Source organism: Corapipo altera, unplaced genomic scaffold (assembly GCF_003945725.1).
Source record: "Corapipo altera isolate COAL_440 unplaced genomic scaffold, ASM394572v1 64, whole genome shotgun sequence".
NCBI lineage: Eukaryota > Metazoa > Chordata > Aves > Passeriformes > Pipridae > Corapipo > Corapipo altera.
The window spans coordinates 10,335,832-10,351,188 of NW_020884893.1; the positions used below are offsets into that span (position 1 = coordinate 10,335,832).

General features: G+C 58.2%; 3 protein-coding genes across 4 annotated transcripts; 2 read left to right on the plus strand and 1 right to left on the minus strand.

Annotated features, from left to right (window-relative positions):
- The first annotated feature begins 7,470 nt into the window (after window positions 1-7,470).
- Window positions 7,471-11,987, plus strand: DNTTIP1 (deoxynucleotidyltransferase terminal interacting protein 1). 2 transcript variants are annotated; one of them, XM_027646298.1, is made up of 13 exons: window positions 7,478-7,702; window positions 7,782-7,852; window positions 7,995-8,091; window positions 8,237-8,335; window positions 8,819-8,887; window positions 9,223-9,279; window positions 9,526-9,587; window positions 10,021-10,066; window positions 10,519-10,577; window positions 10,759-10,819; window positions 11,132-11,203; window positions 11,447-11,502; window positions 11,775-11,981. In XM_027646298.1, the coding sequence occupies exons 1-13, from the start codon at window positions 7,616-7,618 to the stop codon at window positions 11,911-11,913; spliced, it is 975 nt and encodes a 324-aa protein (XP_027502099.1). In that variant the 5' UTR covers window positions 7,478-7,615; the 3' UTR covers window positions 11,914-11,981. The 2 variants fall into 2 exon arrangements, with proteins under 2 accessions (XP_027502100.1, XP_027502099.1); XM_027646299.1 differs by lacking the exon at window positions 11,132-11,203 and having other exon boundaries at window positions 7,471-7,702; window positions 11,775-11,987.
- A 119-nt stretch (window positions 11,988-12,106) lies between these two features.
- UBE2C (ubiquitin conjugating enzyme E2 C) lies at window positions 12,107-13,860 on the plus strand. Its single transcript, XM_027646302.1, has 6 exons — window positions 12,107-12,666; window positions 12,749-12,776; window positions 12,880-12,966; window positions 13,128-13,332; window positions 13,467-13,526; window positions 13,672-13,860. The coding sequence occupies exons 1-6, from the start codon at window positions 12,566-12,568 to the stop codon at window positions 13,728-13,730; spliced, it is 540 nt and encodes a 179-aa protein (XP_027502103.1). The 5' UTR covers window positions 12,107-12,565; the 3' UTR covers window positions 13,731-13,860.
- Window positions 13,861-13,970: 110 nt separating this feature from the next.
- Window positions 13,971-15,015, minus strand: LOC113948593 (regulator of G-protein signaling 9-binding protein-like). Its single transcript, XM_027646301.1, has 2 exons — window positions 14,637-15,015; window positions 13,971-14,525 (listed from the first exon to the last, which is right to left on the minus strand). The coding sequence occupies exons 1-2, from the start codon at window positions 14,827-14,829 to the stop codon at window positions 14,092-14,094; spliced, it is 627 nt and encodes a 208-aa protein (XP_027502102.1). The 5' UTR covers window positions 14,830-15,015; the 3' UTR covers window positions 13,971-14,091.
- Between the last annotated feature and the right edge of the window lie 342 nt (window positions 15,016-15,357).

Here is a 15,357-nt window from a genome sequence, read left to right on the forward strand (position 1 = left end):
CTAGGCTCTCATCTCCATCAGATAGATTTATTGGCACAGATTGATCATGAACTCAGATAGCTTGAGCTGGAGCCTAAAAGAGAGACCCTGAAAAAAGAAATCTCTGGGCAATTTTACCCTTATAATCTAAACTCCCCATCCCTCATGTAATAGTCCAGACCAAGAACATTGTTAGGCTCTGGGGTCTCCTCGCTCTTCATTGCTTCACAGTTTTATTACTAAGTGGTTACTGTGTGACCACCTTCACACCCTCTGAGGTCAGTTTTGGTTGGGGTTTCAGCCAGTTCTGCAGTCCATGTTCTAATATGGTTGTTACAGTTCATATACCACGATCTATGGGCTGTCCACTCCAACTATTAATTTTTAAATAATATTTAAGCTACAGCTTTGTCTATTCTAACTATTATTAATGTTCAGATTGTCAGCCACGGGTTTCACTACGCTCCATCTTTGACTTACACAACACACCCAGTACGATTCAGATAAAGTTCAATTTGCACCTAACAATTCCAGCTATGGATGTCAAACAAGCACTTGGCTACTTTGAAATAATAGAAAATTTTCAACGGTCATGATCATCATAGACATCATCGCTGTCATTGTCACTGTTATCACTGTCATTGTCATCATCCACCACACTGTCATCCTGGTCAGACCCAGGCTTCTTTCCCACATCAAGTTCCTCCTCACTCTCTGGCTTCCCCCCTGGTTTCTCCCCACATGCCAGCTTCCCACCAGCCACTGGCTTCCCACCAGTCTCTGGCTTCCCTCAAGTCTCCAGCTTTGCTTTTCCCTAGTTTTAATCTTCCTTCATGCTGTTTTTTTTCCCCTGAATTGTGTTTCTTCCCAGGGGCATTGCTATAAACATTTAGTGAATGTTTATACCCCTGTGGCAGTTTGTTAATGGAATATTGTTCCTCCCCAAGGAAATGCAAATTTCTTTTTATCCTCCTCTTATAAGGGGGGCATAAAGAACACACCCATGGGTGTGTGGCTGTGAAAATCCCATTTTGAGCTGCCGCAGAAGTTGGGTATTGTGGTACATTAGTGATAATTGACTCAGGGAGTGCAGGTGCTGCACAGAGCACACACACTGCAGCCTCTCGATTTCTGTCAGGGCTAGGGCTGGCATCTGAGCTGAAGGACCATACCCACATGGAGTAATATATGGCCATTCCTCCTGACATAATATTACTGTGCACTTCTGAGATCACTCAGTAGTGTCAACTATCTTCTCCCAGTTCTGCAATACCTTGGCTGAGGGCGTCCCCTTCTTTATGCCAGGTACATTTCTCATCTTTCACAAAACCACAAAACTCAAACTCGTAGAAGGCAGGAGTTGAACCTGCTCTAGGTATTTAACACACTACTCAGTCCTTTCTTACTCCAGAGCTCCTGGGAGAAATCACCCACTGCCAGGAATTTGAATGTCTGGAGCTTAGAAGGACTGAAATGGGCAAGTGACTGAGTGTCCCATCTGTGCTGCCAAACTGTTAAAGAAACTTTTGACACTAAGCTCTCATCTTCATCAGATACATTTATTGGCACAGATCAATCACAAAATCTGGTAGCCCCAGCTGTGTGCCGCAAAAGAGGGACCCAGAACCCCCTGGAAATCCCTGGGCAATGATACCCTTACAACCTAAAATACCCATCCCAGTTATCAGCACCATTTTCATAGCTATTGGAGTTATCAGTTTCACTGCTGTTGGAGTCATCATTGCTACTGGAATTGTCATCATCGTCCCCATCATCACCATCATCATCACTGTCATTGTAACGGTCACTGTTGCCATCATCACTATTTTCATCGCTGTTGGAGTCACCATTTTCATTGCTACTGGAATTGTCGCCATCGTCACCATCATCACCATCATCATCACTGTCGTTGTAACGGTCATTGTTGCCGTCATCACCATTTTCATTGCTATCGGAATCGTCCCCATCGTCGCCATCATCACCACCATCATCACTGTCGTTGTCACTACCATCATTGTCATTGCCATCATTGTCATCACCATCATCACCGTCATCGTGGTCACTGATGTCATCCTCCTCACTGTCATCCTGGTTAGATCCAGGCTTTTCTCCTGCCCCAGGCTTTTCCTCACTCTCTGGCTTCTCCCCCAGCACAGTTTTCTCTCCAGATGCCGGCTGCCCACCAGCCTCTGGCTTCCCTCCAGAGTCCGGCTTTGCTACAACCTCTGGTTTTTCCCTAGTCTCAGTCTTTGCCCCACATGCTGGTTTTTCCCCTGAACTGGGTCTCTTCCCTGTGTCCAGGTTCCCCAGTGCAGGACTTGCAGCAGCTGCTGGCACAGACCCATGAAGGAGCTGGTCCTTATCCACCTGCTCCACACACAACTCCTGCTTCCCGCACGAGACGACCTTGCCAGGCTGTGGATCATGTACCACACTGGCCTCTTCCCCAGGAACATGGCTCTTACCCAGCAGAGCATTTCTGGGCTCCCCTGGTGGTGGCCACCCGGCTGGAGCTGCTCCATGGAACTCTGGAGGAAGGAGAAAGCAGCAGCGTCAGCCCTGCTGTGCTGCCCTCCCGCCTGCGGCTCCCACCCAGCAGCCTGGTTTGCCCCAGCTGTGGCTGCCTTCTCCTCTGTACCTTTTCCTGGTGGGTTTTCAGGGCTCTGCCCAACCATTGCTGCCCTCACAGCCAGGACAGCTCAGCCCAAGGGCCAGGCTGGTGCCTCCCAGCACGTGGCAGAGTTGTGGTGGAACCAGTGCCTGAGGGGCCCTCCTGGGCACCTCTGCCCCGGGGCCAGCACCCACCTGTGCCTCTGGCTGCATCGGGGAGTCAGGGAGAGATGGCACTGTGCCACAGCCCACCCTGGCACTGCAGTGAGCCCCACATGCCAGGGCTCATCCCATCCCGCTCCCACACAGCTTCCCTGCCCCTCACAGGTGGCAACCTGGCACCTGCCAGCACCTGCAAAGCACCTCCGGTGCTTTGGTCCCTTCCAACCCAAACTGTTCTGTGATTCTATGAAAATAAGGAAAAATATTCTTAAGCCCCCGAGAGGCCTGCTGTTCCCACCCGCCTGTACTTGCCTGTGATGGGTGCTGCCTGCAGCTGTGCCCACAGGGTGAGGAGCCCCAGCAGGAGGGTGCCTCGTGCCATCCTGCTGCCGAAGTCTATGTCCAGGGCTGTGCCAGGTGGCAATTTAAAGTGCCTCGCAGGCAGCCCGGGTCCAGGAATGGGAGGAGGCAGCTCACAGGTGACTTCAGGAACCTCCCATACTTAGCTGTAATTCTGTTTACTGGATAGCAACTCCAGCTGCCTCCCTCCACCCACAGCCAAGGCTGGAGCAGGATCCAGAGCTGGCTGCCTGCCGAGTAGGACAGCGCAGGGACTGGAGGAGGGAAGGGGAAACCAGGACTGCACAGAGGCAGATTCTTCACTGCTACTCTCAAGAGGAATCCCCACCACGACCTTGATCAACAGCAGTGGCCCCAATGCCAGGCTCTGCCCCAGTGCTGGGCTCTGCTGCAGGCAGGAGCCCACCCAGCTCTGCCACCCCAGACAGAACAAGCACAGGGCAAAAGCACCCAGCTGGCAGCAGCACCCAGAGCTGCCTCCTTCTACACACAAATGCCCTTCATTCAAGGCTGCTGTCTCACACGTGGGACACTCTTTGCAGATTTTTGCAGGCCCAATATTCAAGGCTTCATTTGAGCGCTGGTCTCTGAGCCATCCCATTCCCAAGCAGAGCACTCCAGCTCTTTCGGTGTCCCTACTGTCAGTCGCCAGGTCTGGGCACCCAAATGAGCGAGCTGAAAATCTCAGCAAGTTAACACCGTCCCCTGGCCCCACAGTCCTTCTGCTTTGTGGTCTCCCCAAGTGCCCCATAATCACGGGGCAAGCCCCGTGTGGCCCAGAGTACACAGGGCACAGTGAGAGCTCAGTGTGTCCTTCCCCCAGTGCAGAGACTCCAAAAGGCGCCCTCCAAGCAGCTTATGGGAACTCTTGAGCATGGATTGCAGGGTTTGGTGTCCACACATGAGCATCCCAGAGTAATTTACACATGAGCATTCAATAACCACATGAATTCACATGGGAGTGGGCAGTTACTGCACACACGAACACCAGATTAGTTACTGCCCAAGCAAAGATCTGCTCTGATTAAACGGTGCTGCACTAAAATGGACCTCTCTGGAGGAAAAAGTCTCAGGATTTCAAGGATGAGAGCTCACCCAAGGCGAGGAGAGCACAGGAACCTACCTTCAAACTGCCAGCCAAACTGGTGTCCTTCGCTGGAGACCCACAGTAAGAGTAAATGAAAATTAAATGCACTGCCACATTGCCTTCCCTTTTCTCTGCATCTGATCTCAGAGTAAAGACTTATTTAGTATATTTGAGAGAGCAGATTCATCTTAATTAAGATTCAATTCTGTGAATGCTAATCTGTTTACACTGTTATTCTCCAGTCACCCAGGAGTGCTCGTTGGAATCTGATTTCATAATTTTTTCCTTCCCTATTTAATTATCTCTTCCTGAGTTACACACAAACCAAAGTGCAGTGAATAAGAGAGGAGAACTTAAGGACTGGTCTGCCCAGGACACATCAGCACCAAGCATGAATGGGTCAGACTTGCTGGATCAAAAGACAGAGTTTAAATCTGCAACTGTGGGGTGAGTGAAATTAATTGGTTTGAGCTCTACGCCATTTCTATGACTCCAAGCAAGTGCTGACACTTGATACGAGCACTGGGAAGGTAAAGTCGTGCTAAAAGAGCTTTTCATCAACGCTGTGTCAAGGCGATGGAGGGGCAGCACGAGGGAAAGAGCACAGCTCTGCACTGCCAAACCTGTGTGGGAAGAGGGCTCATGGGCAAGAAAAATGCTTTAACTACGGGCCTCCTGCTGTGACTCAAGGCAGATGCAGTTCCTCCATGAACTGCCCACGTCCACCAGAGGTCCAGTGCCCCACATCTCATGGCTCCCCAGCGGAACCCGACGGCCTGATGCTTATCATGCCCTGCTGGGGCTGTTAATCACTGCCGAGCAGGACGCCCTGCTGACTCCCTTCCACGCACCTGGAAAACCATCTGGAACAACCTGAGGGGTCACAGGGCTCCTACCAACCCCGGGACTGCCACAGTGGAGAGATCTGCCGCCGTCCCCATGCTCGACCGGCAGCTCCTCCTTCCTCTTGGGAACAACAGCGTCATTTTGGCACGTTTCCATTTTAGCAGACCATGATCCTGGATAGCGTTTAGGGAACTAATGGAGGAGAGTGTCTGACAAATGGCTCTGCTGAAATAAATGCTTGAGGACACAGAGGGACAGAGGGGACTTCTTCAAAGCCAGCCTGTAAATCAAATAGGAACTTGGGTAACCTCAGCTGTGAACCAGCCATTCATGTCTGGCAGGGGCATGCACAGGCTGGCGTGTTTTGTCATGTGCACCTACCACACAGATCCATGGAAAAATCACCATTAAAAATCAGGGACTGGAAGAGACTCCACAAGGCATTTCACCAGTTACAGAATCACAGAATCAACTAGGATGGAAAAGACCTCTAAGATCGAGTCCAACATAAGACCTAATATCACCTCAACTAGACCATGGCACTAAGTGCCACATCCAGTCTTTTCTTAAACACCTCCAGGGATGGTGACTCCACCACCTCCCTGGGTAGCCCATTTCAATGCCCAATCACCCTTTCCATAAGACACATAAGTCAGTAGAATTTGGCCTGGACTTTAGAACCACTAAATAAATGTATGTCACATTAAGGTGATCCCTGACAGACGTTGTTCTGACATGCTCTTAAAAAGACATCCCTCTCCCTGCAAAGGTGGCAACTCCTTCATTGAGAATTTGTTCTGGGATTTAAGTCTTCTTGTTAATTGGAAAGATCTGGCCCAAGTCTCACTTGATTCAAACCAATACAATGACAACTTGTCCACTCACAGTGGGTACAGAGCACAGCCACTCTCACAGGTTAACAGAACCATTCTCCTCACCTTTCCCCTGGGAGTTCCTACAGCCACAGTTATTTTTCTTCTCTGGGCAATGTCCAATTTTTGTTGCTAACAATTTGGAGCAACCAAAATAAGCACACAAGCAGCCCAGTGCTGCTGATAATGAAGTCATGTTGATGCTGATGGTGACTCTCTTGGCCCACATCCATTGCTGGATTTATGTAACAGCCTGAGCTCACCCTGGGCTTGTGCAGCCCTGGCCAAAGCGGCAGGAAGGGGATAAGGGCAGGAGCCTTTTGCAGCATGTGAGCCCTGTGAGTCAGCAGCCTTTGCTCCCACAGCCACTCCAGGCTCCCACGGGAGCCCAGTGTGGTCACTGCTGGGCTGACAGCTACAGAGGGAGAGTCACAGTGAGGGGACACAGCCACAGGCTGCAGTGACAGGTGCTGAGAGACAACAGCAAAGCAACCTCTGGAGGCACCAGCAGGTAGTGCCAGCGCTGGGATCACAGAACCACAGAATCATTTGGGTTGGAAAAGACCTCTGAGGTCATCGAGTCCAACCTTTGACCAATCACCTTGTCAAGTAGATCATGGGAACAAGTGCCACGTCCAGTCGCTTCTTGAACAAAAATGAAAAGTGTGTGGGAAGGCCAGTGGGAAGGAGATCCCAATTCCTGCTCAGGGCTGCTCCACTGGCACAAAGGACGGGCCAGCACCCAGAGATGGCTGCTGGAACAAACCTCTGCTCTGCGTAGCAAGACCTCGAGCAGCCTTGGCATCCTGCACTCTGGGAAATCCCCTTTGCTTTGTTTATCTCACCAAATCACCTTGGAACGAGGAAAAACATTACCAGCAAAACAGCAAATGCTTTTTAATGCAAATTGATATCCAGCTGACCCAACAGAAACCCAACCAGGACCCAAGGTAAGATGATCTAGAAAACGACAGACAAGTTGTTTTGACTATTCTGCACACGTTAAACAAGATGAGGAAATGCTGGTTTGGGGCGTTTGCTCAGAGAAACAATGAGATGCCAGAAAGATGAGGTGGAAAATTACACAAGGAACACAAAGATCATGGAAGGACCAGCATTCACACTCCTGCAGCTGCAAGTACTCGGCTCTCAGGGGCTGGGACAGCTCCACCCGCGACAGGGTGAGTTTAAGGCTTTGGGACTGAGGATTTGGAGCCGACCGTCCATCACCGCACTGATCCATGAAGCTGCACTTCTTTGGAACGAGGGGTTTCTTTATTGCTCGGGCACGACCTGGCTGCACAAACCAGGCTGCACAAAGGTCCGCGGGGCTGCACAAACCGGGTGCCGAGGCTTAAAAACAAGGCGCGAGGAACAAGCAGCGGTGGCGGCACGGAGGGAGGTGCCGAGCACGGGAGGTTGCCACAGACACGGTCCCCCGGGGAGGACCCGGCGGGGACACCCGGGGGGCTGCGACCCGCGCTCCGGCGGCGCCTCCAGGGCGGGCACCGTGTTCGTCCCCGGGGCTGCCCCTGCCCCGAGCACACGCCGTGTGTCCCCCCGGGCGGGTCCCTGTCCCCGCCCCGGGCTCGGACCGGCCCCGTTGCCGTGGCAGCGGCGTCACATCCGTCGGGGCCCGATGATGTAGGGCGGGATCCCCGCGCATCCGGTCGCTCGCACCGCAGCCGGGAGCGGGGCCATGGGCGCCGCCCGCGATGCGGAGCAGCAGCCGGGGCCACCGGGCGAGGAGGGCCCGGGCGATGCCGAGGAGCAGCTGGTCAGCACGGTGAGGCGGGGGCCGGGCCGGGCCGGGCCGGGGGGCGGCGGGGGGCGGCGGGGCCGCGGCTGACGCGTGTGTCCCGCAGAGCCCCTGGAACATCATGATCAAGCACCGGCAGGTGCAGCGGCGCGGGCGGCGCTCCCAGATGACCACCAGGTACGGGGGGAGCGGGATGGGCGGGCAGGGCAGGCTGGAACAGCGGGACTGGGCCGGGCACCGGGCCGGAGGGAGGAGCTGGGTTAGACCGGGCCGAGGCAGGGGGGTCCCGCGCCCTCCTGTCTGACCCCTCCACCCGCAGCTTCACGGACCCGAGCGTGTCCATGGACTTGCTGCGTGCTGTGCTGCAGCCCAGCATCAACGAGGAGATCCGGGGTGTCTTCAACAAGTACATGAAGGTGAGTGCAGGGCACAGGTGGGCAGCAGGTGTGTGGGGGCACCTGGGCTGTCACTGAGGCCGTCGTGCCAGTCTGTGGCAGCTGGGCCCTGCGCCTGCCCTGACACTGCACAGACTCTCACCCTCTCCTGCCTTCTCCTCTCCAGTTTTTCCAGACAGCAGCAATCAACGTGCGTGATAATGTTGGGGAGGAGGTGGACCCAGAGCAGCTCATCCAGGAGACCTGTCGGAGCTGCCTGGAGCAGGTGGGTGCTGGCGAGGGGTTCCTTGGGCACGTGACTGAGCAGAGCAGCCCGGCCAGGATGTGTCCGTCTAACAGCTTTGCTGTCACTGTGAGGGGACATCCACAGCCCTTCTGTGGCTGCTGTGCTGGGATTCATTCTCACTGGGAAGAGGGGAGTGGTCAGAGCTGGGCAGCTCGTGCTGCCACTTTTCACTGGTGCTGTCAGAACATGGCACACGGCTGGACCTCCCACAGAGACCAGCCCCCAGCACCCATCAGAGGGTCCTGGTGGTGTGGGGCAGGATGCTTTCTTTTCACATCTTGCTTTTCTGCCAGTTGACCAGAGTTATGATGCTCAGATTGTGCTTTTGCATCTGGCCATCTGTGGAAGCATGGCTTGATAGCACTCCAAAAGCAGAGCTGGTGCAGATACATGGAGATGGGGGTTACTGGTGGGGCCCTCTCTGGGCCCAGAATCCCTGGAACCTTCTTTCTCTTCTTGCAGGCCAAACTGCTGTTCTCTGATGGCAAAAAGGTGGTTCCCAGGTTGCCCCATGAGCAGGCAGGGACAAAGGTAAACTTTGTGATTGTACCCAGAGGCTTAAATAATTTGTGAGAGCTGGGAGGAGGAGAAGGGTTGGAATCCCTTTTGTTCTCTACCTCTTGTCCTCCAGCACTGTAGTGCAGAGGCAGAGCAGGGGGTTGTTGGGCTGGGAGGGAATATAGGGCAAGGAGAACCTCAGGTGCTGCTGCTTATGGTGTGGTGCTGCTCACCAGCATGGGCTGGGATTAGTGTTTACCTGCAAAGGAGAGAGGGTCAGCATTTACCTGGCCTTTGGGATGCAGGGGGCCCCACACGACCAGGAGGGGAGAAGGGCCCTGTTCATCCCACTGCCCTTCCTCTTCCAGCGTGCCCGACAGATGGAAGAGGAGCTGAGCCGTCGAGGGAGCCCCATTCCCAAAAAGGTAAGAGGGTTTTCTGCACAAGGGATTTTGTTTTGGCAAGCCTGGTCCTCCTTCCTGGCCATTCCCACCATATGAATGCGTGCAGGTGCACAGGCAGCTTTTGTGAGGCCTGAGAGGTGCTTGCTCTGGTGCCAGGGAGCATTTCTGCCTGTGACAAAAGGAGCAGCTTCCCTGGGATGGGGAGGGTCCCCAAGAGGGTTCCCTGAGCCAGCACAGCCAAGTCACAGAAGGGTTTCTTCCATGCAGAGAAAGGGGCGGCCTCCAGGACAGAGCCTGTCAAACGACCGCGGGGTCTCGGGCATGGCAGCGTGAGTACGGGTCCTGAGCTAGAGCCCCTGTTTGGGGAGGGCAGGGGGAATGAGGCTGCCCAAATGGGGGAGGCACAGAAACCCCACGATCTCCTTCCCTCCTGCAGAGAGGCAGTGGGAGTTCTGGGGGCAGGGAGGGGTCCTAGGTTGAGGTGTGCCTCTCCAGAAGGCAAAGACCTTCAAGGTTTTAAAGAGGCCCAAAAGGGTGAAAAGATCCAGATGGACCATTCAGTGAGGCACAAGATGGGTGGGATCTGGGCAGCTGGGAGAGGAGAGTGTGCATCAAAGGTGAGGGTCCAGAGCTGGGCGCTGTGGGGAATGCAAGATGTGAACAAGGGTGGATCTGGAAGGGCTGGGGCTCAATCCCTGCTGCTGCTGGTGACTGTGCTGGTTCTGCAGGGCCTCATTCTTACAGCATTTTCCTTCCCCTCAGGTGGAAGCTCAAAGTCTCTGAGCCTGTGAGAAGGGATGGACCAAAGGTATTGGCTGGCCAAGGCTGCTGGGCTCCCCCTCTCCTCCCCTTTGCTCCTGCCTGTGGCTGCAGGAGCACAGGACAATGCAGGCTGTGCTCTGCCCCGATGGGGCCATTGGGGGGGGGGGCAGGACGAGGAGCGAAGTGCCCGGAGGCCTTTGCTGGTCTCCCCAGGCACTGTAGCCTGTAGCTGTGCAGTGTGGTGCTGCTGAAGGAGACCTGGGGAGAGTAGGAGTAGCCAGGAGAATCCCACAAGCGTTTCCCACAAGGGAAGCTGCTTAGATCAGCCCAGACAGAATGTAACATCCCTCCCCTGCAGGAGCTGGAGGTCTGTGGCCAGCTCCTTCCCTTCCAGGCCGGGGGCAGCTCCGAGGTTCCCTGTCAGAGAGCCGAGGCTCATGGAGCGTGGCCGGCACCAGCTTAATTTCTAATGCTGCCCCTTTTCCAATTGCTCTGTAGTGGGATCCATCCCGACTGACTGAAACCACAACCTTTGTGCTGGGATCTCGAGCAAACAAGTAAGGAACGGCCCTGTCGATGGAGGGTGGTGTCCCCAGGCAGGAGCCCGTGACACTCCTCCCGTCACTTCGCTTCTCTGCCTCCAAAGCAGTAGGAAGGGCTTGGGGAGGAGAGGGGTGTCCCCGTGCCACCGCAGCCGCCCTCCCCACAGCCCTGACACCCTTCGTGTTTCTCTTGCAGAGCTCTCGGGATGGGAGGAACAAGAGGGCGACTCTACATCAAGCATCCCCACCTCTTTAAGGTCAGACGCCACAGCCAGACGGTTTCCCATGGGAATCGGGGGCGCGTGCTTTGGCTCGTTTGTTCACTCCCTCACCCTTGCCCTCGTTTGTTATCTTGGATCACATTCCCAAGGTCTTGGCTAGCACACGGAACATGAGCCGACATGGCAGGTTTTGCTGGAGCCAGGGCTGAGGCTGGAGCAGGGCAGGCGGTGCAGTCGAGCGCTCCCCCCGCGGGCAGCACATGGGGGGCACAGTGTCCTGCAGGAGGGGGGGCCTGAGCCGAGGGTCTGTCGCCCCTGCTCAGCTCGGTCCTCGCTGCTTTATTGCAGTACGCGGCCGACCCGCAGGATAAGCACTGGCTGGCAGAGCAGCAGCACATGAGGGCCACTGGGGGCAAGATGGTGAGTACGGCCGGGCACAGGGCCCGCCGCAGGGCCAGCACGGGCAGCTGTGGCAGGAGGTTAGGCAGGGCACGGGGGCACACCTGCCCCCAGGGTCCATTGCCTGCCCTGTGGGGTTCGGGTGCAGGCTTGAGGGGCAGAGCTGGATCCCGCAGGGACAGCGCTGGCCAGGGATGGGGGGAGTGATCCTGCCTCAGCCACCCCTCACAGGCGCCCTGAGGTGTTCCCCACCTTGTGCCACAGGCCTACCTCCTCATCGAAGAGGACATTCGGGATTTGGCTGCCAGTGAGGATTACAGGTGAGGACCAAAGCAGAGATGCTGCCTAGGGATCCTTCCCTGGGGCCCCTGTGCTGGAGGAATCCTGTTCTATGCCAGCTGGGGGGGCTTGGTGCCAAGGGTTGGGGGGGCTTGGTGCTGGCTGGGTGTTCATGGTAGGTTTGGCCGTGGTGCTAGTTGTGGTCCATAGCGGGTTTGGTGGATCTGGGCTTGGTACTGCTTGGGGTCCATGGTGGGTTTGGGGTCCGCAGTGGGTGCCGGGGTCCCTCTGTCTCAGCCCCTTCCCTCCCAAGGGACTCGGTGGACCTGCGGCTGGAGGAGCTGAAGCCCTTCATCCCGCCGGCCTGGATGACAGAGAAGATGCAGAAACACATGGAGACGCTTCGTCGCGGAGGGGACGCGCCGCCCCCCGAGGACCCCCCCGAACCCTGAGGCCTCGCCCCCCGAGGGCCCGCCCCCCTCCCCCGTCCCCCAATAAAACCGCTTCGCACCCACCTCGCCGCCTCCTGGGCACCGGGCAGGGGCGTCTGGCCCTTTAAGGGCATCAGGGACTCGTGGCCCCGCCCCTCGCTGGGCAGCGACTAATCACAGCGCGGTGCGTCAGAGCCCGACGGCCAATCAGCGGCCGCTGACCGTTACCGTGGGAGCCGCATCGCCGGCGGGCGGTGATTGGGCGGCTCGAACGGGGCTGCGCGCTGATTGGCGGAGGGGCCGCACGGGGACACATTCAAACGGGGCGCGGGAGCGGGCAGGGCCGCGCGGGGCGATCGTGTGGGGGAGCGACTGGGACCGAGCCGCCGCTGCACCGGGGTGTCCGGGATCGGGCCGCCACCGCAACCGGAGAGTGTCCTGCGCCGCCCCAAGGGAGCCCTAAGCACCGTCGCTCCGCACCGCACCGGGGAGTTCCGCTAGGAGAGCCCGCGGCACCGGGAGAGCCGCAGCGGGGCCCAAGTCCTGCCCCGAGCGCAGGAAGGAGGAAGCGGGCAGAGCCTGGTGCGGCGCCGCCCGGGAGGGGGAGCCGCGTCCAGCCCGTGACCCACCGGCGGCGGAGGCGGGTGCGCCAGTCGGTGCCCCCGGAGCCGCCATGGCCTCGCAGAACGCCGACCCCGCCGCCGTGTCCAGCGCAGCCGCTCGCAAAGCGGCCGAAACGGGGGCCACGCCGGCCCGGGGTGCGGTGGGGAAGAGGTGAGCGGGGACGGGGACCGGGGGCTGCGGCCGGGGGATGCCCCGCCGGGCCGGCCGGTAACGTGCTCTTCCCCCTCCGCAGGCTGCAGCAGGAGCTGATGGCGCTGATGGTGAGTGGGGTCGCGGAGGGTCGTGGGGCCGAGTCGGAGTTTGGGGATCCCGGGGCGGGAGGGTCTCGGGCTGTCCCGGCCGCCCTGACGTACTGCCCCGCAGATGTCCGGTGACAAAGGCATTTCCGCCTTCCCCGAGTCCGACAACTTGTTCAAGTGGATTGGGACCATTGACGGCGCCGCTGGCACGGTGAGAGGCTGGATCCCGGGCTGGGGGACCCTGACCCTGCTCCACCCTCCTCCCTTCAGCTGAGAGTGGTCGCAGTCCTCTGCTCCCCCTGTGCCCCTTTTTTCCCCTCGAGTTTTCCCTCCCACCCCCTTGACTCCAGCCCCTGTGACTCCCACCCGCAGCCCTACGAGGAGCTGCGGTACAAGCTGTCACTGGAGTTCCCCAGCGGGTACCCCTACACGGCGCCCACCGTGCGGTTCCTGACTCCCTGCTACCACCCCAACGTCGACACTCAGGGCAACATCTGCCTCGACATCCTCAAGGAAAAGTGGTCGGCACTCTACGACGTCCGCACCATCCTGCTCTCCGTCCAGAGCCTGCTGGCAGGTGGGTCCCACAACTGCACTTGCCATGGGGTACTGAGGGAGGGTGTGATGGTGTGGGGTTGGGGATCCCCTGCTCAGAGCAGGGCTCCGAGGTGTCCAAGTCACCCCACCAGCTGACCCAGCCCCTGTTTCCAGAGCCAAACATCGAGAGCCCCCTGAACACACACGCGGCCGAGCTCTGGAAGAACCAAGTCGGTGAGTGCCTGGGGCAGAACCTCCCTGCCCGCTCCCCACTGGGGTGGGCAGCAGCACAGCCCCCAACCCTGCTGTGTCCTACTGCCTGTCCAGCCCTGGCAGCTGCCCCAGGACCCTCATCACCATGTCCCACCTCTCTCCTCAGCCTACAAGAAGTGCGTGAGGGAGACATACAACAAGCAGGCCAAGGGCCAGGAGACCTGACCATCACCCCCGCCTCCCACCACCCTCCCCTGCCCGGTGCCCCCCACATTCTGTATCATAGGCTGTTTTTAAATTAATGTCGCAGTCCGAGCCACGGTTAATGTATAAATAAATGCACATTTATGACTTCTGCAGGGGGTTCTGCAAGTGTGGGCAGGGAGGGATACCGACCCCCATCAGGTAACAGGGGCTCTATCAACATTTAGGGGGCCTGGAGTGGTCCCATTCCCTCTGCAGGGTGGGGGCAGCCTCCAGCAATGCCTGCATGGGCAGGGGACTGGGGACTGTGGGGGTACATGGGGGCCCCTGTACCCTGCTCTGTGCCAGGGGTTGCCAGCTTTGCTGCCTCCTGGCCTCCCCTTCAGAGCACCCCACAGCAGTGCCCAGTGCAGGGCCCTGCCCAAGCCCCCCTGGCTGCAGTGCCACCTATCCCTGCTGGCTGTGTGGTCTCCGTGGCTTCCACCGTCCACAGTGGAATGTTGGCTCCACTCTCCATCTCTGACAATGTGGCCCTCACCTGCTCAATCTCTTCTTCTAAGCCCTGGGCAGCTGGGGGCTGCATGGAAACCCCCCCTCGCCGGCCAGGCAGCCCCCAGCCCCCCAGCCCAGTGCGCAGTGGGGCCACGCCACCCTCTTGCATGGAGAAGAGCTGGCAGAGGTGGTGGGCTCTGCGTAGATCCTGCAGGAAGAGCTCCAGAGCGGAGAGGAAGAGCACCCACAGCCGCTCCAGCTCCCGCCGCTCCGGGAGGCTCGCTGGTCCCTGCCTCACCCCTGCCAGCAGCACCTGCCGCAGCCCTGTGGGACACGGGATGCTAAGCCACAGTGGCCCTGGAGCCCCTCCGTGGCCTTGGTGTGGGTCCAGGGGGGCTCTGTGCCTGCTGCCCATTGCAGCAGCCCCCTCCTTACCGGTGCTGAGCTCACGGGCCTCCGCGCTCCTCCTGCGCCGCTCCTCGCGCAGCCGAGGGCTGTCACCGCTGCCCCCAAGCTGCAGCACCAGCTGCCGGTGTCCAGCTGTGGCCTTGCAGAGGGCAGCCTGTGCTGCTGCACATGTCCCCACTGCCCCCCGCCCACGGCACCCGTCCCTTCTGCCTGGTGCCATTGCTCCCCGTGAGAACAGGGCAAGGTCAGGATGCCCGGGGTGGTCCCTGGCCCTCCTGGGGTCTCAGTTTCCCTGTGCCACAGTGCTGCGCAGAAGGGATGTGACCAGCTCTGAGCTGTGTCCTGCCAGCTGCACTGTGCTGGTCCCACAGTCCCACCCACGCCAGCTGGGGACTGTGTTCCCCTCATCCCACCCCTGCTGTGCTCCGCCCCAGTTGGTCCCCAGGGAGCTGTGCTGTCCAACAGGCTGGTACAGCCTGTCCAGACACAGAGACTCCACTGTCATCTTGACCTCACAGGGAGGGGGCTACTGCTGCCCCTCTACCTTACATGCCAGTCCTCTGGGGGGGAGATGTGGGTTCCAATGGGGCAGGTGGTAGTGGCTCCCTAGAACCCCTGTGGTCCCACAGCCCTGCCCTGGAGCAGGACCCCTGGGGCCGGGGCTGTGCTCCCTCACCCGCTGGCGTGTGAACCAGCTGCTCCGAACGGAAACTCTGAGCTCAGCGCTGGCGCCTGCCCAAGAGCCCGT

Excerpts from the sequence above, each read along its gene's own strand:
- DNTTIP1 (XM_027646298.1), top strand. The coding sequence starts at position 7,616 with ATGGGCGCCGCCCGCGATGCGGAGCAGCAGCCGGGGCCACCGGGCGAG. Across the intron at positions 8,336-8,818 it reads GTCGGAGCTGCCTGGAGCAG|GCCAAACTGCTGTTCTCTGA; the intron begins GTGGGTGCTGGC and ends CTCTTCTTGCAG. Across the intron at positions 8,888-9,222 it reads ATGAGCAGGCAGGGACAAAG|CGTGCCCGACAGATGGAAGA; the intron begins GTAAACTTTGTG and ends TTCCTCTTCCAG.
- UBE2C (XM_027646302.1), top strand. The coding sequence starts at position 12,566 with ATGGCCTCGCAGAACGCCGACCCCGCCGCCGTGTCCAGCGCAGCCGCT. Across the intron at positions 12,667-12,748 it reads CGGGGTGCGGTGGGGAAGAG|GCTGCAGCAGGAGCTGATGG; the intron begins GTGAGCGGGGAC and ends CCCCCTCCGCAG. Across the intron at positions 12,777-12,879 it reads AGGAGCTGATGGCGCTGATG|ATGTCCGGTGACAAAGGCAT; the intron begins GTGAGTGGGGTC and ends ACTGCCCCGCAG.
- LOC113948593 (XM_027646301.1), bottom strand. The coding sequence starts at position 14,829 with ATGGCACCAGGCAGAAGGGACGGGTGCCGTGGGCGGGGGGCAGTGGGG. Across the intron at positions 14,526-14,636 it reads GGCCCGTGAGCTCAGCACCG|GGCTGCGGCAGGTGCTGCTG; the intron begins GTAAGGAGGGGG and ends CGTGTCCCACAG.